The sequence below is a fragment of the Polypterus senegalus genome, unplaced genomic scaffold, assembly GCF_016835505.1.
Source record: "Polypterus senegalus isolate Bchr_013 unplaced genomic scaffold, ASM1683550v1 scaffold_1575, whole genome shotgun sequence".
NCBI classification, from domain to species: Eukaryota; Metazoa; Chordata; class Cladistia; order Polypteriformes; family Polypteridae; genus Polypterus; species Polypterus senegalus.
In genome coordinates this window covers 1-25,000 of record NW_024385208.1, presented here as the reverse complement: position 1 = coordinate 25,000, position 25,000 = coordinate 1, and the positions used below count along the sequence as shown (strand labels likewise).

General features: G+C 40.5%; 1 protein-coding gene and 1 long non-coding RNA gene across 2 annotated transcripts; one reads left to right on the top strand and one right to left on the bottom strand.

Moving 5' to 3' along the window:
* Positions 1–7,288: 7,288 nt before the first annotated feature.
* On the bottom strand, positions 7,289–13,322 carry LOC120522256. Its single transcript, XR_005632329.1, has 2 exons — positions 12,954–13,322; positions 7,289–7,611 (listed from the first exon to the last, which is right to left on the bottom strand). It is a non-coding gene; the product is annotated as an uncharacterized LOC120522256 (long non-coding RNA).
* A 134-nt stretch (positions 13,323–13,456) lies between these two features.
* cunh14orf28 (chromosome unknown C14orf28 homolog) lies at positions 13,457–24,994 on the top strand. Its single transcript, XM_039743314.1, has 5 exons — positions 13,457–13,633; positions 19,555–20,079; positions 21,982–22,071; positions 24,000–24,134; positions 24,637–24,994. The coding sequence occupies exons 1-5, from the start codon at positions 13,542–13,544 to the stop codon at positions 24,818–24,820; spliced, it is 1,026 nt and encodes a 341-aa protein (XP_039599248.1). The 5' UTR covers positions 13,457–13,541; the 3' UTR covers positions 24,821–24,994.
* The last annotated feature ends 6 nt before the right edge of the window (positions 24,995–25,000 follow it).

Genomic DNA, 25,000 nt, shown 5'->3' with positions numbered 1-25,000 from the left:
AGGCCCCCATGGTATCCAGCAGGGCTGTGATGTAAAATTCCACTGTCCAAGATGCCCTGCTGGAACTCGAGGCACCTCTATGTTGCAAGAAGGGCTCCACCTGGCGGCTTGGGGGTATTGGCCGGGATGAACAGCCGGCCATATCCCACAGCTCTTAGAAACTGGTATAAGTAACAGGCCGATAACCGTGTACATGGTAAAGGTGGGCATTAAGGCCTCGCCCTCAACGCAGCCTTTCTGGGCTGATGCCTTTGCCCCAGGCTGTACCAGAAGTCATAATAATCATCCATCCATTCATTATCCAACCTGCTATATCCAAACTACATGGTCACGGGGGTCTGCTGGAGCCAGTCCCAGCCAACACAGGGCGCAAGGCAGGAAACAAACTCCGGGCAGGGCGCCAGCCAACCTCAGGGCACACACACACACACCCACACACCAAGCACACACTAGGGACAATTTAGAATCATAATAATCACCTCATCAAATTTCACAATAAGTTCACAAAGATTGGGCTGATCAGCAACAAAGTGATCGCAGACAGGAATGAGGAGACATCCTCATACAACGATAACACTGACAAGAAACCAGCTTTGATGATCCCCATGACAATGTACTCATTGTGGACATCCTGGTCCCATAAATAGAGCAACTGTTGAAACTAACAGGTAACCAATCAGGTTTTTCAACACTACTGGTCAAGTCAAGGTATTTTTGCTGTGTTTTTGCATATTCTTTGTCATTTCATTTTACATTTTTTCTTGCTGTTTTAGTGTCAGCAAATTTCCTACTTACCAACATCTTCACCAAAGTTGTTACTGAGGACGTTGCTGTATTTCTGAGGCTATACTCAATAAAAGGAGAAACAGAGACAAGGTAAGATTTTTAGCTTTCAAAACTACAGTATTGGAAAAGGCAGATTTTTCCATAGACGCCAGCTGGTGTAGCAGACAGAAGACTTCTGACCACACAGAATAAGACGAGTGAAGCAACCCCTTTTAGACTTCCACAATAAGCTCTTTTCCAACGCAATGCTAGGACTTTACACCAAGCACTGCTTATTTGTTTAATATACTGTATGTGGCACCACTGAATAACCCAAATGACACTGCATCACATTTATGTGTCTTCTAGTTATGTTAGTTTCTTTTTTTGTTTTTCACACTGGATTTTAACAGTTTTACCGATATTCGATTACTTCACTGAGGGTAGCAGACATTCTCAAAACAATTCAGGATAAATAAGAACAGCCTCCTGATTTTTTTATTGTTACACAAGTTATCCTGATTGGTGGTATGACCATACAGTTGTCATAAACAGGGAGTCCCAAAAGCACATAAGTCCCATAAATACTGCTAAAATTGCCCTCATGGGTTACTGTTCCAAAACCCAACTAGATACAGTGGAACCTCAGTTCACGAACGTCTCGGTACATGTACAAATTGGTTTACGACCAAAAAGTTTGCCAAACTTTTACCTCAGTTCATGACCACACACTCGGTATACGAACAAGCCAGTTTCCCTTTCGGTTTGTACATGTTCAGTCTCTCCTTGTGCATTTCCTGTGCAGCGAGCGAGCGAGCAAGAGAGAGAGAGAGTGTGACACACAAACACAGGCGCACGAGAGACACACACACACAGGCGCGCAAGAGAGAGGTGCACACACACACACACACATGAGAGAGGTGCACACACACAGGCGAGGAGCGCTAAAGAGAGACACACACAGGCGCTCCAGGTTCGCGAAAGAGAGACACACGCACACACAAAAGAGAGAGAGAGCGAGTGAGCAAGAGAGGGAGGGCTGGACAGTAGAAAAGGCTTGTTTTTGTTTTCAGTTCTGTTTACAGCGATCGGTTCATAGCGTGCATTGTGGCAATGTTATTTTTCTTAGTGGTTTATTAAATTACAGATTTTTCAAATGTTCATTTTTTTCCTTGTGCTTAAAACTCATTAAAAAAAAAAGTGTTTTTAGCGGTTCCTAGCACTATAGCGCAAACTATTGCAGTGTTAGTTTTCTCTGTTGTTCAAGGTTTTCTCAGTATTATTCAATGTTTTTACATTTAGATTACTGTTACACTGTGCATTCTATGGTATAATTAACTATATTTGTGCTTAAAAACTAAAAAAATATATATTTACATACAGTTTGTACAGTTTGATAAAAGATAAAAGATTTATTTTAACCAAGGTTCTCTAGTACAAGAAGCTCCTTAGAGCAGAAAAGGAATTGTCCAAGAAGGCAAAGTAATCCACCACAGCAAACACAGCATGATACAGAATCCCAAAGCAAAGTCAAACACAGAACACAAATTCAGAGATCCAGGAAATGACAAGAGGGACAAAGAAAACACTCCACTCCCTAACACATTCAAAATGAAAAGCCAGGAACTATGGAAGGCCCTCCAGTTTACAGGGTGGAGGGGCAGTTCCTGGTGGTGACTAACAGGTGGCCCTGCCTCTTGGGGGACCACCCACAAAAACACATGGGACATAACAAAGGCATTTTCTAATCACAGACAAAAAAAAAGAATAATGCGCATAAAAAAACAAAAGAAACATTAACATAAATAAACGGCACAAAAATGGACAAAACAGACAAGAAACATGACTTTGGATCCCTGCCAGGGGAGAAACACTGGCTGAAACATTTCTGTAACATTATTTCTCTTAGATTCTTGGTTATCTGGTTGTTTTGATTTCACATTTTTGACCCTTTGCTTTAAACACAACAATTCAGATTTACGTCCACAGTCTAAAAAGAAACAATGGTTGTGATAAGCAAAAATACAACATGACACAAGTCAAGTTGGGGAGCATGCACTGGTACAGTACATTGCCGCACCCACTACACAGAGAAAAAACTCGGGATCCCAGTTTGCAACCCCCCAGGCAGACACACGGTCCAGTGCCACCCTCCGGAAATGACCCTCTATCTGCCGCAGCCAGTTGTTACGCATGGGCGACCCCTTGGCCTGGTCCAGCCACTTGGGTCCCCAACAATGAGGATCTTACGAGCCGGATCACCCTCTGGGAAATGCGCCACATGGCCATAGTGCTGTAACTGACACTCCCTCACAATGCAGGTAATGTGCCTCCTTCGGGACTCCATGAGCAACACATTCAACACAAAATCAAACCAACGGTACCCAAAGATTTTCCAGAGAGACACAGTACCAAAGGAGTCCAGTCTTCATCTCAGGTCACTGGATAGCGTCCATGTCTCGCAACCATATAGCAAGACAGGAAGCGCCAGGACTCTAAAGACTTGGACCTTCGTCCTTTAGCATTGATATTGGGAGCGCCACACACCCCTTTCCAGCGACCTCATGACCACCCATGCTCTCCTAATCCGTCTACTAACTTCACAGGAAGAGTCACCAGAGACATGAATGTCACTGCCAAGATAAGTAAACCTCTCAACAACAGGACACAAGGATGTAAAAATACAAAAGCAAGACCAATATTCCCAAATTCCAGGCTAAGATCACCTGAATTAATAACAAGAAGCAAAATGCTACCGTAAATAAATATTCAAAATGTCACCATGCAGAAAATGTCCAGATTCATCGTGTTTAAAAGTGTGTGCATTCTGACTGCCGTGCTTTATGTTGTTGTTCGTTGGAATATTGTTTGAGAAGATTCTGAATTGTTTCATTTAATTCTTTGGATTATTACTGTTAATATTTTTGCCATTCTTGATTTTTTTTCCTAATATCACTCTGGAGCCATTTCAGTTAAGGCTTTCTTAAGCGATTTCATCATTCAAACAATGTTTTCATGTGTGCCACCATATCATTGATAGTTGGCCAATGGCAATGTGATGCATGATGCTATTACACTGTCGATACAGAAGACAGACTTCTGACTCAGAAGTGTGAACAATGTTTTGGTGAAAAGGTTCTTTGAACTGATATGTATCTATCTTTTCCCTCTTTCCAAACTTTACTGAAAAAGTGCTTCCAATCTGCCACTGAGCTAATTACCAAGTCTGTTTCAAATTTTATAGGATCACTGCAAAAACCAATTACCCATTTTATGTTTCCTTTGGCCCTCTCATCACGTAACTTCTACAAAATTGGTAGTTATCAGATGGGTGGAGCCAAGAGTAAACAGTAAATGAAAGGAGGGGCCAGGGGTGGAGTCAAGGCTGGACTTGCCATTAACTGTATGAACCACCCATTTGTTTTAATCGTCTTCATTTTCTCTCATTGTCCTGTCCAGACATCTCAGTTTCTGACTAAAGACAATGACTCCCCAGAAATCAGGTAAGTGATCTGCTCCACTCGAAAGAGCATCACTAGTTCTGGAGATACAAGCCATGTTTACCAAAGGCAATTCAGTGGATAAGTTTTGTGAATCTCTTCAGGAATCAACTTGGACACCTTAATAAGTGTCACTGTATACAAAGCCTTCACTATGCAGTAGAATTTGTGCCAAATTGATCAAAGATGTTTCTAATCCTCTCTTTGTATGGTTAATTCTTAATTTTGAATGTCATATGCTGTCATCTGTTGTATACAAACGAATAAATCCTGCCCATTATTTGTGAATATTTGTGAACTATTATGGGTAAGAAATGGAATACTTAACTGAAAACAAAAAGACTGGCACACAACTTTTTATTAGTTTCACACTAACAGTTCCTTCTTCCTACTAATGGGTGATCCAGTTTCAAACTAAACAATATCTCACTGCTGAAAGACGTGTCAAGTTCCTAGCTTGCTGCATCAGCCGACATCACCTTTTCTCACTTGTTTAAAGCTAGACTTTAGGAATGAGCTGGATTGCATGCCGGTATCAGTGGCCATGCAATATTCAGAGTGGAATCTCAGATGGTATACTGGATCAGAAAGCTCATTGGAAATTTATCCAGTAGCAGCTGTCACAGACTCCTGATTTTTTTTTTGTGTTCCATGTGCAGCTGTTGTGGAGCTCCCTCAATACTCTCTCCACGTACAGCTGTGCTAGCTGCAGCATCCTCTTTCAGCTAAATCTCATGATACCTCAGAACTAGGGTGTATGTGGTGGCTCTGAGGGTAGGGATCTGCGCCAGCAGTCAGAAGTTTGCCAGATTTGAATCCTGTAAATGCCAGAAGTGACTCTACTTCATTGAGCTCTTGAGCAAGGCCCTTAACCTGCAATTGTTTCATCTTGGGTATGACGTTAACCTGAATCCAGCCCTGCAAGCAGGTCCTCCAACTTACAGGGAAAACTTGGGGTTTGGTGGCAGGATTGGTGCTCCGGCTACTGAAAAAACTCACACTGTTCCAGTGTGGTGCTGAGGTGTCACCCGCTGCACTCTGGTCCCAATCCAGGTTGTTCGTCGTGTAGTGGATCAGTTGTAAGAGAAAGCTAGCAGCTCATCCTGGCTGGGACGCTCCTGAGATGGAAGGATGGGGGAAGGCAGCTTTTCAAGGACACTGCCTCCCCCACAATGCTACATGGAAACTCCCCTGGACTGCAGCAGTGCCCCAAATTCCCTCAGGGCACTATAGGAAAAAGAGTTTGGCAACACAGCCCTGTAAGGTACCGTGAGTGCTGCCAGGGGACGCTGGGGGAAGATGGTGGGAGAAAAAATTCTCACCTAGCCTGGAAGTACTAATGGATCACGCAGACAGAAGTCCCAAAGTACTTCTGGGCTGATGAAAGAACTTTAATTCTCCGTCTGACCCGGAAGTGCTGGGAAGTCACGTGGATGGAAGAGCAGAAGCACTTCCAGATCAGGAACTATATAAAGGACTGCTGAAGACCCAGCAAGGGAGCTAGAGTCAGGTGGAGGTAGACAAAGTTTGCTGGGAGGTGTGGAGAAGAAAGAGAATTGTATTGTGTTCATTTAATTGCTTATTACGGCTGTGGTGCTTGGGGAGCACTATAAGAAGGAAGTCAATTAAAAATCTTAGTGCTTTTAACTAGTGTCCTGTGTGTCTGTCTGTTGTATTTAAGGGGCAACAGTGACCCCTAGCGTCCACACTGTGCATGCTCCCAACCTCTACTCGGAACTGAACAAAGCAAGAACGGCACCTGTTCCTGACTTGGACCTCAGATTAGAATTAGATTACAACCAGCGATTGTGTCTATGGGATAAAAGGATAAAACATTCCTTGAAGAGCATGATGTCATCATGATGCTTTTAAGTGGGGTCTATAAACTGAGGTCCTGACCTCTGCAGTAACTAAGAGAATATTGGCCCCCTTTGCTTGTTCCTTTCTCTGGAGTCTTCTTCTCTTCTCTAATTCCTATTTCCTAGTCCCTGTAGGCAGTTTGTACATTGCCTAACGCAACTCAGATCCAAGCTATCCTATCAGTGGCATGTGACCGTGGAAAGTCGTGTCACAGAAGAATAACGTAACTATTGTCACGCACGCGCACATGGGAGGCAGCTAATGGGCTCGAGTGAAGGCAGTTCTGAGGCATGCCAGGATGTGGCAGAGTGCACTAACTCTCTTTCTCACTTCCCTGTAGACCAAACCCGGGAGGCTCCACCTGGCTCTCTTGACATCACTTCTGGGACCGAACCAATGGAAACAGACCTTACCAGCTCCGGCCCCCCGATGTCACATCCGGGCCTGATCCAATGAATAATGAACACGTGCCCGATCCTTATGACCTCACTTCCTGTCTTCCCCTTTAAAAGCTTACCCTTTTCCCTTCTCCCACAGTCTGGTTTTGGACTCCATTGTATGCACTTCAGTGCTAGTTGCTTTGAAAACGACTTTTGCAGCCAGGATACCAAATTATATGGGTGGCTGCCACCAACCTTTATCTGTGTTTGTCTTGTTTAGTGACACTATTTAAAGCTTGGGTTCCTTTTTGTTTATAAATAGTTAAAGTATGTTGCAATTACCTTTTAGGCAGAAGAGGAAAAACTGTGTTTGAAGCTCCTGTAACTTGGTAGTTCGCAACTGTGGTGGTACATGCCGTGGAGTACTGAGACATGCACCCATGTAAGGGAACATTCCAAGAAAGAGGCAGATCATTAGAGTGTGAGCTGGAAGGGTGTTTTAAGGTCCCGGGAAATGTAATAATAACTGTGAGTTGGGGGGAGAGGGAGAGGAAAAGAGAGCATGTCCATCGGGGTGCAGAATTTCATACGTGTGAAAGAGAAGTATTTTTTGAAGACAACAGTACCAAGAGGGAGAGCATGGCATGTGGCTGGTAAAGGAAAGGGAGTTGTTATGAGGCTGAGATTTACCAAGCACATAAGTCTCGAAAGGTTTCAAAATGCCCAATAGAAAAGGTAAAGATGTCAAAAAACCTGTTTAGTAACACAGAGGGCCATACAGAATCTTTATAAAATGAAATATTTATTAATCAAAATGCTCTGTAGCACAGAAATCAGCTTCGAGGAGCACAAAGGCAAAAAGGAGTTGCCAGCAAAGGCAATCCAAGGCAAACAAAGTCCCAATATGAAACGCAAATAGCTGAAATACAGAGCACAAAAGTCAAAAATCCAGCTAAATAACAAAGCACAAGAAAATCACAAAACAAAGAACTTACCACTACCAAGCACATTCAAATGAACCACAAGGGACTGTGGATACTCCCACCTTTATGGGGCTGAGGGCAGTCCTTTGTGGTGATGGGCAGGTGGCCCCACCTCTTGAGAATCTACCCACAAAACACAAGAAACATAACACAGGTATAGGATAGAAATAACAAAAGCAACTTTAACATAAATCAAAGCCTGAAAAATGAATAAAAAAGACATAAAACAAGAACTTGAACCCCAGCCAGGGTGGTTTGCTCGCAGTGATCCTTAAGCCATGTAAAGCTGAAGTGTTAGGTGCTAGTCAAGCAAGAGTTCAGGAGAATCCTAGACGAAAACAGAGAGGGGTTGAATGGATTGTAAACAGTAAAACCCTTTTTCATCTTTCTTGATTTTTGATTTTGAAGAAGAACATGTCATTTGCAATTTTTTAGCTTGGACTTTGTGTTGTCCTTATTTTAAAATAAAATGATTTTGCTTTTGCTTTTTTCTCACTGCAAATAAATTTGTCACTTTTAAGATGTCAATGACTCTAGTTTCTGATCCGCTTGGTTATGGCTCCAGATGACCAGAGTCTTAGCTGTGCTAGACGTTGCAAGGCATGGGACATAACAGTGACTACCTCCACAATTAGGAGTGCCAGTATCAAGAAAACAGCAAGGCAAGAAGGACACATGAGAACAGCCTGGCCTATGCCATTTAACATCTGTGTAGTCGTGTTCAGTTCTACACAATGTAGTAAGCAAGGAGAATGAGAAAGAAATTCTTTGATACACTAGATCTGCTTCACCAGTTAAGGAAATGGACGTACTTAATAAGGGTGGATTTAGTTGTCATGGGTCAGGAAGTGTTGCCTACACGCCTAAATGTTAATATAAAAATCTGCCAGGTTACTAAAGAAAGGCCTTATAATACATTGTCTTGTCAAGTGACAAAGATCAGGCACACTGTTTATGCTTCATAAATTGCACATCAACACAAACTAACAACCCAGCATCAGCATTGCCCACCTAAAACTCAACACCCAGTCACTACCCTATGAATAGTTTCCCGGTTCTCCTTATATCTAAATGGCCTTCCACCAGCACCCTGGTTTACACCCACATCTGAGAGACTCCAAACTGACCAAGACTGAGTATGTGTGTGAGACTGGCCCAAGGGAGAGGCGGGGGAAAATAGTCAAGAAAAACCTCTGATCCAAGAAAAGTAAACAAAGTTCTTTTAATAATTAAACATTCATTAGGAAAAATTTTAGACGAGCACAAACAGGCTGCAGAGGAGAGATGCTGGGTATATTGGGAGCAGGATGTTAAAGATGGAGCTGCCACATAAGAGGAAAAGAGGAAGGCCTAAGAGGAGGTTTATGGATTCGGTGAGAGAAGAAATGTATGTAAAATGTGTAACAAAACAAGGTGCAGAGGACAGAAAGATATGGAAAAAGATAATCCACTGTGGGGACCCCTAATAGGAGCAGCCGAAAGAAGAAGAAGACGACAAAAAGGCAAGGCAGGACACACACATACACAAAAAAAAGGCTTTACCAAAAAGAGAAAACCTCAAAGCAAACAAATTCAGCAAAATCACAATCCAAAAAACAGTACATTTAAGCATGAGTAACAGTCAAAAGTAAAGGACAGTCAAATATCAAAAAAGAATCACAAAGCCAGACGCATAAGTCAACACAAATTGCCATGATTTGTTTCTTTATTTAAGTTTTCTAACAGCTCTTTGAAACTTAGGTACACTTTATACATCTCTTAAGGCATTTTGATACCTAGGGAATACAGTTCTGACATGTATTTGGCGACTCAAAGGCATTGATGATTGCCATGGCAATGTGTCCCAGAATTCTCTGGGGTTGTGCTACCAGAGACATTATTGACACATATAAAGATCTATGCATATATTAAGTTGCGTCCCAGACTAGATAAACCATATTACTTCCTAGCTCATGTTTCTTTGGTGCTTTTTCTGGCTAAAGATTTGATTTCTGAATGTTTGACTTTGATTCTTGTTTCACCCCTTGGCCTGACACAAGATAGCTTGATTCCTGTTTTTCGATCCTTGTACAACTCTAATTTATGGTTTTCACCCAATCCTTTAAAGAAAAAATGTATTTAGACAGCTTAGACAGAACACAAAGCAATGTCAAAGCCCCAGTGTTACTAGAGTTTAACTTTATACTCCAGCTGTATGATCAGGCTCTACATAAAGGAGTCATGGCAGACAACTAAATAAATTATTCTAATTATTAACACAACAAAAAATATAAAACAATTAATACATATCCCAATATTACATAAACACAACAGACAAATAACAAAACAAAAAGCACATTACAACAAAATATGCATAATAATATTTAAAAAACAAAAAAATGTAAATAAAACATATCTGAGCCAGGAATGAGGCTCTGGCTTAAACAGATCAATTTTTAAACAACAGCCAGGATGAGATGGTAAAGGCCACAGTGTGCTACCTAAAATTAATTGACAGGGCTTGGTGTGAGCCACTTGCAAGGAAAACAGTAAGGAGCAACTCCCAAAGTCAAAGGAAGAACAAGCAGATTCCCAGTTTGAAGAAATGTTAATTTAGCTCAAAAGGATAATCACTTGTTTTCTATGTGCTTGTTTAGAAATAAGCACAGATGAAGTAAGAAGCTTGCAGCTTTGTGATCCAGAATGGGATCAAATGAATAATGGCTCAGATGGTAGGATAAATTACAGCACTATGGTACTGTCTCATAAATCCAGCGTCCTGGGTTTGAATCCTGCCCCTGGTTGTTTGTGTGGAGTCTGCATGTTCTCCCTTTGTCTACACTACTTTTGCTGTCAAGCCCCCACAGACATGCAGGTCAGGTTAACCTGGAGCCATCACTTTTGGATCGGTGTGCCTTGTTACAGACTGGTGCCATACATGGGGTTGTTCCCTGCCCTGCACCCTGAATTGATTAAATTGTTTTACGAATGCATGTATGTATGTACATACAGTGGAAAACAAGGTACCATCTACATTCATAACTCTTTGCCAACCGAACTGTATGGACCGAATGGCTGCTTCTCATTTTATACTTTTAAACTTTTTTATGTCCCCAGGTAACTTCTGAAAACACAGAAATGCAATGAAACAGTACAGGAAATTCTGAATGACTGCTTATAAGTAAAGTGTGCTGCTCCACATTAGTACAGACCTGTGCCTTTTTGTATACTATCCGCTACTGAGTAGAACTATTTTGAACAGCCTAACAAAGCTTACCTATCATATGTGCCCAATTGTTCCAAAATAACACTGAATCAAACCTGGAAAATCCCTAAAGTCTTACTCTCTACCACACTACTTGATAATGTACTCCATGTGTCTATGATTTTCTGTGTGAGGAAATCATTTCTAACCTATCCTTAATATGTTTCCAACTGTGTCCCAGTGTTCTTGCTGAATTCATTTTAAAGTCTTGATCCACTGTACTAATTTCTTTTCATAATTTTAAACACTTCAAGCATGTCTGCTCTTAATCTGTTTGTTTAAATAGAAAATATTAAATAATTCAATTTTTCTTTGCAGCTTAGTGCTAGAATCACCCTAGTCACTCTTCTCTGTGTTATGAATTTCTTATGTTTTCTAATTTTCCTAACATTACAAAACGTTTCTGGAGCCTGTGTAATTATTTGTGAAAGTTCTGAATCATGTATAATCTAGTTTCACTTCCATTTTTTTTTTTTTCATTTGTTTCAAGTCAAATCACCCTATAAGGTACATCTTTTCACTTTTAGCTCCTTAATTCTTATGTTGAATAATTGTATGTGACCAAACCTTGAAAAAAAATATCATGCAAAATAAATCAGTTTTCAAATACCCCCTTTCTCTGGTAAAGAATGTCCACCCCTGTTACCAAAGTTAGCTATGAAGCCATGCATTAAGCAAACAAGGTCTTACAGTTTTACCTGATAAGTTACAATCAGTTCTCTTATTTGATGTCTTTGTGTAAAATATTTTTATAAATTTACACGTCTACACACTCTGGTGCTTTTATTTGTCAAAATATTAAGAATATTTTTTTTTTCCAAGTTTGACTATGAAGTCATTTGTTTTATTGTATAAGTTCCACCTAACTGTATGTAATGTTATTTTCTTTAAATAAAATAAATACAAACCTTACAAAAATAGAAAAATGAAATATCTATCTATCTGTCTATCTAATTGAGATCTGTTTAGCACATCTGTTTTCCAAACAGGCTTATTCAAGTACTGGATCATGGCAAACAGATGCCTATCTGCCACAAGACAGGGAACAACCCTGGATGATATGCCCATCCATCCCAGTGAACACACACCCTCTCACCCTCATTTATACTGGGCCAGTTGAGAGCTTCCAGTAACCAACAGATCTATGGGAATGGGAGGAAATAGCTTGTTGGCTATGTTAATTGTGATAGGTGGAGATGCTTGTGGCAAACTTTTGCACCAAAAATTAACAGCAAGAAGACCAAAGTATACAAAAAAAAACTTTGCATTAACAGATAATAAAATGGAAGCAAAAAAGAAAATCAATAAAATGTTTAAAGCAAATAACTAAACGAGAGCAGGTGTTTCCTCTCTGGACCTTGCTATACAGGTCTCCAGCCTTTACTTGTCTGGAGGCTTGCCATATCCAATTCCCCACTAATTCCCCAATCCCCCAATTCTCCCATCTTTGTTCTTGATCATGACCTTTTAGGTGTTTGCTTTCAGTCTTCTCCTGACTGTAAAATCAACTTTTCCTCTGCCAGGAAGTGACTTTGAAGTTCTTTACACTCCAGTGGTTACTTCAGACCATGTACCAGGACCCCAATCCTTGCATTGTTGTTAGAGTTCAAAGTACCTAAGGCCATCCTTTTACTTTTACTGAAAGGAATAATACAGTTCCTCTCTTTTAATTTCTGCAGCTTTCATATGTTTTCCCCTATTGAATAGGTAAAAGGGTACTACTAGTTAATCCTAACCTTACGATTCAACAGGCACCCCAGTTAATGTCTAATTATTGCCAATTGTGAGCCAGGAGGTCTTGCAACCTCTTCCCAGCTTACAATAGCTTCTCTTGCACTCCCTGTCTCTAATATCTGACACATACATGCCCTTTACTGTCCTGGGAAAACACTGCTCATTCCGGCTATCGAACAACCTCTGTAATGCCACACTGGCATGCTGAATGGCTCTCCTACTCCCAGTTCAGTACTGTCTCTCTGCTTTAGGCTTTCAAATCTTTCTGCTTCAGGCTTTCAGTTTGAATATCTTCTGTTCCGATCATGAAGTAAACTATGAAGGATCAGACTCTTGAAAGGTTTCAGAATTGGTCTGTGTATGTAGTTACTTGTTTAAATGGTGTGATTTTGTATTTGTACTCTGTATTTACTGTGTAAGTACACAATAACGATTGAATTAATAACAAATGTCTATTTACCCACAAAACAGATGCACATTTACTTACCCAGATACTGTGGTTACTGAGTAATTGAAATGAATAAACATCGACCAATCATTTACAACTTAGTTTTTTCTGTAGTTTTCGACTGTTCAGCTTGCATTTAACAATGTCATCTACATTATTAAAAGACACAGGGGAAAAATCAGTCACTTTACACTTGTTTCTCTTGAAGCAACATTCAAAGTCGAAGAGGATACGTGCATTCTGGGAGTCAAGCTTGAAATCCAAATTCTGAAAGGTTTCAGCAATGGTCTTCGTGCAAAACACATGCCGCACTACTAAAAAAGCCTGTAATTAAGCCCTCTTGTAAAGAATCTGTGCTGACATTTACACCGCGCCAGACACAAGCAGCTGAGGTTCACTCCAACCACGCTTTGCGTAATAAACATGGCATGCGTTCGGCCCATACGGGCCCTAGACCGCTGCGTGATGAGCCCCGCCCACACGCGCTACGTGCCGGACGTGCGTGGCGCGCGCTGGGGCTGTGGCCTGTACAATAACAAACAACGTCAGCGTGAGAGGGCGAGCGAGTGAACGAGACAGAAGGCACGGAGGTGTTATTGGGTCAATGACTATGAAGACGCGCAGAAAATGGACAGCAAATTCTTTTCAATGAAATATGCACAGGCTCTGAAGAATCTTATCCGCAACGTAGAAGGGGACAGCTGGGTGCAGAGTGAAAGGTGAGAGTCGGTTGCAACGAGCTGGCCTCGCTGCCACCACAACATTGGCACAATTCGGGGAGAGCAGGGGCCAGCTCCTTACCAGTGTTTAGTTATATAATCAGACCGTTGAAATAGATATGTGTTAAGTGAACGCATGTCTGCATTTCGTTACGTTATTGCTCGTGCTGTATGCCGTCTATACACTTCCTTCCCCCTGTTTTTCCTTTTTATTTGTTTTATTTTGTTTTGTTAGCATAGTTGTTTTTTAATAAGCAAACGCTTCAGTGACGGCTCGATCGACCTAAGCTGATCAAAATCTAAAAATAAAACAGTGTATTTTAAGCTAGCCCGTGCTCGACGGCCACGCCCCCGTACTCTTCATTTCTGAGTTAAATACTGTATCGGATTGCGAAGGTGCCTTAGTTTGGCACAGGTACTTTCCCATTCTAACAAGTTGGCTTGTTCCATCTGATACTTGAGCACTATTTCTTAAAAGATACGCGCCCTGCAGTGTTGTTACTCTTGACACCAGTGTTTACTTTACCATATTCCTATGGAAGCTGAACTCATGCATGTCATTTGCCCTGGTCTTGAAACCACACTAGTCTAGTCCTGGTCTCCATCCTTCATTTTCTTGCATCCTTGTGTCATTTATGTTTATACTTACTTCTTGCATATGTATCCTAGATTAAATATTGCCCCTTTTTCTCTGATAGTATACGTGTATAGTGATATAAATTTTTCTTCCCAATAGTTATGTATTTTTTTCCACGTCTGGGGCAGCCTATGGATATGCAAGGTCACACATTTTTTCAGAATACTCCTTTATTAATTTTTCAAATAGTTTTACGTATTTAGAGAAAGAGTGTGTTTGTTGTCAGGATGCAATTTCTAATCTTTTTAATGTAGTTTTGTATGCTTCTCTCCAAATAACAGGGACATATGAACTTTTACAAAGGGATGAAGAGCATTTGATCTCTAGGCATGTTTGTATGTTTAATAGCTAATTTTGCTCAGGTATTTAACAGTCATCTGCTACAAATGTATTCATTTAAAAGTATGATGCTAATGATACACACACAGGCATGTTTACAAAATAAACACTAAAATAAAAACAAAAATGTGAACAGCATTATTTTCTACATTTAAATGTACATGGGAACATTAGCTGCCATCTCTGTATTTCAGTCACAACATGTAGTTTTTCCTTTTGAGTCCATCTGTACATTTTGATTCTAGAAGGATTTTGACCTTTCATAGGCCGTGGGAATAGCCAGTGTAGTTGGTTGGAATTGCCAAGTAGAACTGGATTATACAGAATGCTCACGCCTTTAAGCTTTTATATACACGATACTTAAATAACTCGGTGGTTTTAAGAAAACAATTTGCCAAATGCTGCATCTCACCTTCTTAGTATCTGAATTTAATACTGTATTGAGAGTGTCTGTCTATCTTAGTACATTATATGGCTGACAAAATAATACGAACACAAAAAATGTTAAAATGCAGGTTTTTAATATTTATCATAGCTGTAATACTCGGGTAACATTCAAGATTGGTGTGTGGTGTAAACGCTCTTGATCTGGTTTGACAGTTCTTTATTGTAATCCAAACCAGCCTGGTATCGTAACATTGGATCTGTAGTAAATGGCAGCGCAATAGCTCCACTGAATAACACCCCTTCATGCCCTGAAAAATGCTGGAGCATCCATGATTTCCTTCTTTAAAAAATATACACATAGCTACAGTTTTGTGTTATTGCTTTCCCAGTGTATTAATATCTGCTAATGCTTTCTGATTCAGATAATGCCCTTTAAATTTGATGTTTATGATTTACTTTCTTAATATACACTATATGGACAAAAATATTGGGATACAGCTCTTAATTATTCAGTTCAGGTGTTTCAATCAGACCTTTGCCACAGGTGTATAAAATCAAGCATCTAGCCATGCTGTCTTCATTTACAAACATTTGTGAAAGAAAATGGGTACTGTGATAGGATGCCACCTTTACAATAAGATAGTTTGTGAAATGGACAGTATGGTGGCGCAGTGGGTAGCGCTGCTGCCTCACAATTAGGAGATGCGGGTTCGCTTCCTGGGTCCTCCCTGTGTGGAGTTTGCATGTTCTCCCGTTGTCTGCATGGGTTTCCTCCGGGTGCTCCGGTTTCCTCCCACAGTCCAAAGACATGCAGGTTAGGTGGATTGGCGATCTTAAATTGTCCCTAGTGTGTGCTTGGTGTGTGTGTGTGTGTCCTGCGGTGGGCTGGCACCCTGCCCGGGGTTTGTTTCCTGCCTTGCTCCAGCAGACCCCCGTGACCCTGTAGTTAGGATATAGCGGGCTGGATAATGGATGGATGGATGGATGGATAGTTTGTGAAATTTCATCCCTGCAGGATGTTCCACAGTCAACTGTAAGTGGTATAATTGGAAAGGATAGGAACAACCACAATTCAGCCAGGAATACCGCATAAAGTCGCAGGGTCAATGACTGCTAAGGTGCATGTTGTGTAAAAGTTGCCAATGCTCTGCTGATTCCATAGCTGAAGAGTTCCACATTTTCACTGGCATTAACGTAAGCACAAAAACTGTGCGGCCAGAGCGTCATTGAATGGGTTTCCATGGCCGAGCAGCAGCATGCAAGTCTCACATCACCAAGTTCAATGCCAAGAGTGGTGGAAACGTGTTCTCTGGAGTGGCAAATCACGCTTCCCAGTTTGGCAGTCAGATGGGCAAGTCTGGGTTTTGGGATATGCCAGGAGAACATTACCTGGCTGAATGCATTGTGTCAGCTGTGAATTTTAGGGAGCAGGGATAATGCTGTGGGGCTGTTTTTCAGGGTTTGGGTCTAGGCCACTTAATTCCAGTGAAGGCGTTCTTAATGCTTCTTTATAAAAAGCCATTTTGGGGAACACTATGGTTCCAACTTTGTGGAAACAGTTTGAGGAAGGCCCTTTTCTATTTTAGCATGACTGTGCCCCAGTGAACAAAGCAAGATCCAATATAGACATGGTTGGATGAGTTTGATGTGGAAAAACTTGACTGACCCAGAGCCCTGACCTTAACCCCATCAAACACATTTGGGATGAACTGGAATGAAGATTGTGAGCCAGACCTTCTGGTCCAACATCAGTGCCAGTGGAATAGTGGAAGCTGTTATAGCTGCAGAAGAGGACCAACTCCATATCAAAGTCTATGTATTGGAATGCTACATCATTAATGTTGCAGTTGTTGTAATGGTCAGGCCTCCCAATACTTTTGTCCATATAATGTATATCACCTTCATTTTGTTTTTTCCTTTACTTTGCATTTCTTAAAACCCTGTCAACAAGTGAGCACTGGTGGGTAAAATTCTAGGAAATGAGCTATTAATGAAATGTATCTTAGTAGGAGGTACAAAAAATGCGTCAAGTTATTTTGTATTGGAGGTTGAAATTGTCAGGGGCACCACAGTACAAAATTGTGTGATATTTGGGTTACATTATGATAATACAGTATAACCTTTTTATGTTTCAGAATGTATTGAGTACTGTTGTTCAATTCTAGAATTTACTGTAATGGTATTCACAACTCTCTTTTTATTTTGCCAGATATTACAGCTGAAAAAATAACCATAGGCAAATTGGTCAATCCGTTACACCTATTAGAGAAAAAATCCATTACTCCGTTCATCTCATTTATCTCTATTTTTACATGTGGCAATGAATTGTGGGTTTCCCACCAGTTTTTACAATACAAATGGAAGCACTTGTGTTGTGTTAACTTTATACTGCATTCGCATGTTTTCAAGCTTACCACTTGTAACAACTTCCCTTCCCATGTTTTTTTTACTGTGATCTGAAACTTAATTTGAAACTTTCTGTTTTGACTTTTGAATGTAGTTAATTTCCAAGGAGAGATATTTGTGGGACTTTGTGCTTGCTTTAAGCATAGATTTGGATCAGTTCAAACTGCTTCATGATGTATTGTAAATGGAGACCCCCGGCTAGAGTGCTTTGTTACTACTCACTTACGTACCGAAGCAGTGCTGCAATTTTGGCATTTGCCTATTGTAAATTTACATTTCTTTGTTGCAGGATTGAAATTTCAGAAAAGCCAAAATGTGTGTTTAAAGGATTTTTTAAAATGTCTTTCCAAAAATGTAGTCATTGGAGCTTCCACTTGACTGATCAAAGGAGTAATGTAGAGCCTCACTATAATAAATCGTAATAGAAACCACAAATTATATGTTCACTGTTGCAAGGCCAGTCAGACAGTCAGTCATTATCCAACCCACCATATCCTAAAACATGCTTGAAACGTAATATCCATTCTTCTGTCTTTATTGACTGCTTTGTCACATACAAGGAGATGGAGCTTACAGTGCTGTGCTCAATGCTAGAATCAACTTTGAATGGAAAGCCAGTCTAGCTAAGAGTTCACACAGTGGTGCAACGTAGAATCACCAGTTAACTTACTGTGCATATTTTTGGAAATTCGTGTAAACATATGCAGGAAGATGGGAAACTTGCCAACTCTTTCAAGACAGTGGCAGAGCTTGGTGTTGAACACAGACCTCAGCAACTGTTTGGAAGCAGTGGTGACCACTGACCATTTGTGCACTAACATTTACACTAATGTGCTTAGTGGATGCTTTTATCCAAAATGACTTGCAAAGGCTGTTGACATAATCGGGTAACTTCTGTCCAATGACAGGTTGGAACAAGTGTAGCAGGACAGTTTACCAAAGCTGATGACCACAAGTGAAGAGGATAAAGCTGGCATAACATTCATTAACAATTTGACAAGTATTCACAATACAATAGGGTTTTCATTTGAAGCCACTTCTTTGAGTGACATATTGAGCAGTTCACATACTATTCAGATGAGTAGATCTTCACTGTAGTTCAGCAAAGTTATTGGCTGCATTGTTTTGTGAGTGCCTGTAATATCCATTCATAGGTTATCAATATGCACGGGTCATGGCTTTTCTGGTCTCAAAACACAGATTAGGCACCATCACAACATTGTCACAGTTGTTTTTGTATATGGCACCATTCAAACTAAAATTGATGCATATTATAAGTCTTACCTGTAGTTTGTAGACTGACTGTAGTGCAAGCTAACCATGTTGAGCAATGTTTCCCCACCTTAGATGAATCAAGCAAGATAGTTAATGCTTTTCCTCCTTGGTGAATTGGGCACAGTCATCAGAGTGGGGGTTTTGGAGGTCGCCCAGGATCAGCCGTGATCCACCTGCATTGATGCAGCAGTAAATTGGATGTCAAAGTGGCTTAGGAGCGGGACTTTTATCCAAGGGCCGCCACTGCGGCCTGTGGGTTCAGAAACGCTGGTCTAGAGGAAAAACCCAGAAACAGATAATCACGCTAGGTGGTGGTACAGTATATTCCTCACAATCAAATGAGAGGCAGGCTGCAGTGAAATGTAATCGTTCAGCTTCATGAATCATTAAGTGCAAAATAGCCAAATACAAACCAGGAAAAGCTGTTCATGTAATTTCTAGGTATAAAGTAAGTGAACTGAAAATTTAAAGTTGAAGACAACTGTCACATAAATAGGCAAAACAGATCACTAAATGAAAAATTAAGAGGTTTCTCTATATCCAAATTGCAACACTTACTATACAAATCTATCTTGACATTCTTCTTACTGCATATGTAAAATTTGTTGCCTGACCCTGTTTATAATTTGGTTTGCTCATTATCACATTATGGAACGGTTAATTAGGGAGAAAGTTTGGTTCATTATTCTTTGGATAACTTAGGTATCACTCCCATGTTTGTTTGGGCTAAATACAGTGTTGTGAAAATGAGTATGTTGCATACTGATTCCCTGATTTATACATTTGAATTATGATTTGGGTTAAATTGTATAAAGCAAGCTATGTAACAAGTCAATCTTTGTTTACATACAAGTAACATTTATTTGCTGTTTAACAGAACAAAAACATTATTTGAAGAAATCAGAGCATCCATCAAAAACAATGTGGACCAGGACCGGTCATTCTGGAGGCCTGTGCTCCCATGGGGTGGTGTTTATACAATCAAGGCAGGCCGAAAGGCTATTTCTTGCACTCCCCTCTATGTGAAGATCAACCTCAAGAACACCTGCACTATTGATGGTTTCTTAATGCTTTTATATGTGATTCTGAGAGAGAAGGAGACCTTTCCAAGGGAGGTAGCCATATACTTGGGCAAGGATTTTGTTGAACATTTTCTTTACTTGATGGATTCCTATGATTATACCACAGTGAAGTTGCTTTGGATATGGGATAAAATGGAGAAGCAGCAGTACAAGTCTCAGATTCATAAGGCAGCCTTGGAGATTGACCTGTTTGGAAATGAACATGAGAACTTTACAAAGAACCTGGAAAACCTTATGTCCACCATTCAGGAGAGCTTGTGTTCAAACTGGAAGTGCCCAGCACGCTTCCAGGAGTACATGCAGAGAATGATAAAGATTAAGTGAGTAATACTTTTCTTATATTTGTTTGTTTTTTTTCTACTTATTTTCTTTCAGACTGAGTTTTTGTCGACTTGCTTTGTTTCTGGAATGTAGAAAGCCTTTGTGGATATTATTTGTACTCCCTATTAATATTTTGAACTTTAAACATTATAGTTAACAGTCTGATATACTGTGGAGGTTTCAACTTTATCTGTGATGTCACGTGCTCCTTGGCTTTATACATATGAAAGTGCTGTTGGTATATTTGCATCTTGCAGTGTCATTCTGTTTTATATTAGAAGACTCTGATTGTTATAACACCTATACACTCACCTAAAGGATTATTAGGAACACCTGTTCAATTTCTCATTAATGCAATTATCTAATCAACCAATCACATGGCAGTTGCTTCAATGCATTTAGGGGTGTGGTCCTGGTCAAGACAATCTCCTGAACTCCAAACTGAATGTCAGAATGGGAAAGAAAGGTGATTTAAGCAATTTTGAGTGTGGCATGGTTGTTGGTGCCAGACGGGCCAGTCTGAGTATTTCACAATCTGCTCAGTTACTGGGATTTTCACGCACAACCATTTCTAGGGTTTACAAAGAATGGTGTGAAAAGGGAAAAACATCCAGTATGCGGCAGTCCTGTGGGCGAAAATGCCTTGTTGATGCTAGAGGTCAGAGGAGAATGGGCCGACTGATTCAAGCTGATAGAAGAGCAACTTTGACTGAAATAACCACTCGTTACAACCGAGGTATGCAGCAAAGCATTTGTGAAGCCACAACACGCACAACCTTGAGGCGGATGGGCTACAACAGCAGAAGACCCCACCGGGTACCACTCATCTCCATTACAAATAGGAAAAAGAGGCTACAATTTGCACGAGCTCTCCAAAATTGGACAGTTGAAGACTGGAAAAATGTTGCCTGGTCTGATGAGTCTCGATTTCTGTTGAGACATTCAAATGGTAGAGTCAGAATTTGGCGTAAACAGAATGAGAACATGGATCCATCATGCCTTGTTACCACTGTGCAGGCTGGTGGTGGTGGTGTAATGGTGTGGGGGATGTTTTCTTGGCACACTTTAGGCCCCTTAGTGCCAATTGGGCATTGTTTAAATGCCACGGGCTACCTGAGCATTGTTTCTGACCATTTCCATCCCTTCATGACCACCATGTACCCATCCTCTGATGGCTACTTCCAGCAGGATAATGCACCATGTCACAAAGCTCGAATCATTTCAAATTGGTTTCTTGAGCATGACAATGAGTTCACTGTACTAAAATGGCCCCCACAGTCACCAGATCTCAACCCAATAGAGCATCTTTGGGATGTGGTGGAACGGGAGCTTCGTGCCCTGGATGTGCATCCCACAAATCTCCATCAACTGCAAGATGCTATCCTATCAATATGGGCCAACATTTTTAAAGAATGCTTACAGCACCTTGTTGAATCAATGCCACGTAGAATTAAGGCAGTTCTGAAGGTGAAAGGGGGTCAAACACCGTATTAGTATGGTGGTCCTAATAATCCTTTAGGTGAGTGTACAATAAATAAAAAAATAAAAAAAAAAAAACACAACACACAAGTATAGTTGGTTTTGTTCCTAAAAAGATTTTCTGTTACTTGTATCTTTAACTCCACTGGAATTTGGTGGGATCTTAAAATTGACTCAGAGTCTTAATAAATTACAGTAAAATATATGTGGACTTGAAACACCGTAATAATTTCAATTCTTTGGGCTTGGTCATCTGTTCTAAATAACTTTATAATTGGGAAGATATGTTTAGTAACATAGTGAAAGGTTTCAGAGCCCACCTTACATGCAGCATTTGTCACACCATACACAGACTAGTGCAGTATTTACCAGAGGTCACAACTGGAACTTAACTCTTGTTTGTTTTCTCTCCCTCTTTTTAGCCCGCCACATGAAATACCTAATGGTGACTTAATTCAGTCTGCAGTAGATGAATTCTTCTGCCCCAAAATAGTGCTATGTGAAGAAATTGGGTAAGAACAAGTGTATTATTTGCATAATAGAATAATTCCTGCTACCACATTGATTGATTTGGAAATTATTTGATGAACTCTGCCATTTCCTTGGAGCTGTTAATTCAGATGTACTCATAAGTAGAATCTGGGGTGTCGTAGAGAAAACCAGCAAAGCAGAGACTAGAAGTGAGACAAACAGCTGGTGAGAGAGAAAAGGTTCATAGTTAAGATGAAAAAGTTATTGTTTGTTACTATTCTGCCTGGCAATGCACATTTTTTAATGTGATGACAATTCAGTACAGCGCATTGACCTGACTCAGAATCTGGAACTTACAGGCATGAGACAACATTTCATTGGATTGAACTTTGTAATACAAAGAACTGCCAATACAAAATGTGGCCTTGCATTGTATCACATTACCACATGAGTGATATGAAACACAAAGGCAAATGTCTTGTGAAAAGCAAGTTAAAAATCTGATTGAAAAACTGGAACTAAGGTATAACATGACAAACTGACAGCACTTTGGCAGAACCGTTATTCAGTATCAATAATGGTGTGAATTTGAAAGTTATTGGCACACAACATTGGCATCACTGTATGTGAAACTGGGAAAGCAGGTTGTTTCATACACTTAATTTAGTGACAAGTATGCTGAATGACAACATTGTTTCATAGATGCACCACTGAATCCACAGGCTTGTTTTCAAATCAGACTCTGCTGGGACTGCAAAAGCTCAAACTTACTATTATAGTAGAGCAGTTCTCACGAGGTACTCAAACAATACTGGGTGCAAAGAATTGTAGTTACTGATCACTGGTACTGATTGAAAAACGGGTAGATTACAACAAAGGGGGCTTGTACAGCAGCAGTAGCAGTGGATCCTGCTTTGCTGTCAGCAGCAGTCCTCTAACATGGTGGATTGTGAAAGAAGACAAATTCCCAATGTCTGCTTTTTTCAACAAATCATACATCTGTATCCATTGAGTGGGCGCTTTCTAGTACAGGGGATATTGTCACAGTGGAAAAGTCTTAACTACATGCAGAGTGTTAACAGTCTAATTTTTCTTATGAGGAAATCTAATATACATTTTTCAAAGATCCATTCAGGGCCAACAACTAACAGATCACCAAGGCATTCAAGCAAGAAATACAATAATAGCCATTGTTGGAGTTTAGAGAACTAGGCAGGATCAAATCCTGAAAAGAGCACCAGCTAATTGCAGAGACTACTCCTGTACAAACCCACACTTGCACAGGGCAAACTTAACATTGACCTGTCTGCCGGGATGTGGGAGGTAAACCTGGAGTAGAACTTACACCAGCATGAGGATAACATGCAGACTCCCCAGAGGCACTGGTTGAGCACAGGATTTTCAGCTGTGACATTTCAACTGTAAGACAGCATCACTAACCACTGTGACTGTTTGGCAGTAAATATTTTAAAACTGTCAGTGAAACCAATAATAAAAAATGAGTAAATAATGCAAGTAACCTATAATATTTAGCATACTGCTTCTGGATCAATATACTGTCTCTGTCTGTCTAAAAGTATAAAACAATCAGCTGTATGCAACGTATACATATGATTTGTAATAATAGTCCACCTTCCTGGTAGTAGTTGGAAAAGTCCGCTTGTGCTGTTCATTCAGGCCTGGAGGTAGATGCTCTTTCTAGAAGTGGTGATCAAAGTCTTGACATTGTAGCACAACATTATTTCTCAGAATGTAGCTCAAAGGTTTCTGTCCAGGTGGCTTGAAACCTGTAGTATGGCACAAACTTATTTGAGAGTGGTGTGATTCAGTATCTCCTTGTCTTTGTAGGTGATATTTCTTTGTTAATTCCCTTGAGGCTTTAAATTATAGATATGAAATGGTCACTTGTCCTGCAGAGATGCCTTTTCCTGTTACTGCTGTTAAATTTGCCTGTTTGTTTGTAAAATAGGTGTGATGGACAACGGGAGTTCTCCCAGAGGGTATTTTGTCACGGTCCCCCACCATTTGTGATTTTAAACATGCAGCTGTGGAAGTCTGAAGAGCTTGCATATGTTCCGTATTACCTAGACTTGTCTGATCACAGGTAAGATGTTTTCCGTGTGCACATGTGCAAAAACGACACACACTCCTCCTATAGCTTGTTTAAGGTTCTATAAAACCTGGAGGGACCATACGGCCACAGCACACCCTGGCAGCAGTTGCATATGTATCCCGATCCAGGAACACAGACATGAGAGCACTGCACCCTACAGCCATGGTTCACGCCTTTCTCTCTTAATCTAAGGGCACCTCTTTTCAGTTCCTGCATGGGGCTTGATAACAAATTGTTTGAAAACTGTAGATGAAGAGCTTTACAAAATGTGTAGAAAACATGCTTATACCCTGTAACAGTAATTAAGCAATGACTTGCTGCCTTCCTTGTGCAGACCTCAAGCATTACTGTAAGAACACCACGCATGTGCGAATCCCCACGTTACTGTCTGCTGTTACACATACTGAACTGTGGTTCACATACACTGCCGAATGCTGAAACTATTCTTGTTACCATAAATACCAAATCCGTGACTGTATTTCCCTCTTTACAGATATTCCCTGGAAGGAGCCACTTTGTTTAACAAGGAGGAGCATCATTACTCTGCAGCTTTCCAGATCGATGGCTACTGGATGCACTACGACGGTCTCAGAAATGACAACCTTATTTTATTAAACAAACCTCCACAGTTCTTGCTCCTTTCCTCACTGGTTTATATTCGGGCAACAGAAAACTGAGCTTTCAGCAATGAGGTAAAAGAGAAAACCACCTGAACTCACCAACTGGCTGGCTTTCAGCATGCTTGGAATCCAAGAATATGTACGGACTATAATAGTTCTTCAAGTGAATCAGTCACATGTCTTACTCGCAAGTTAGCTTTCAGTGTTCTGCTAACGAGAATGAGCTGCCAGTCAGTT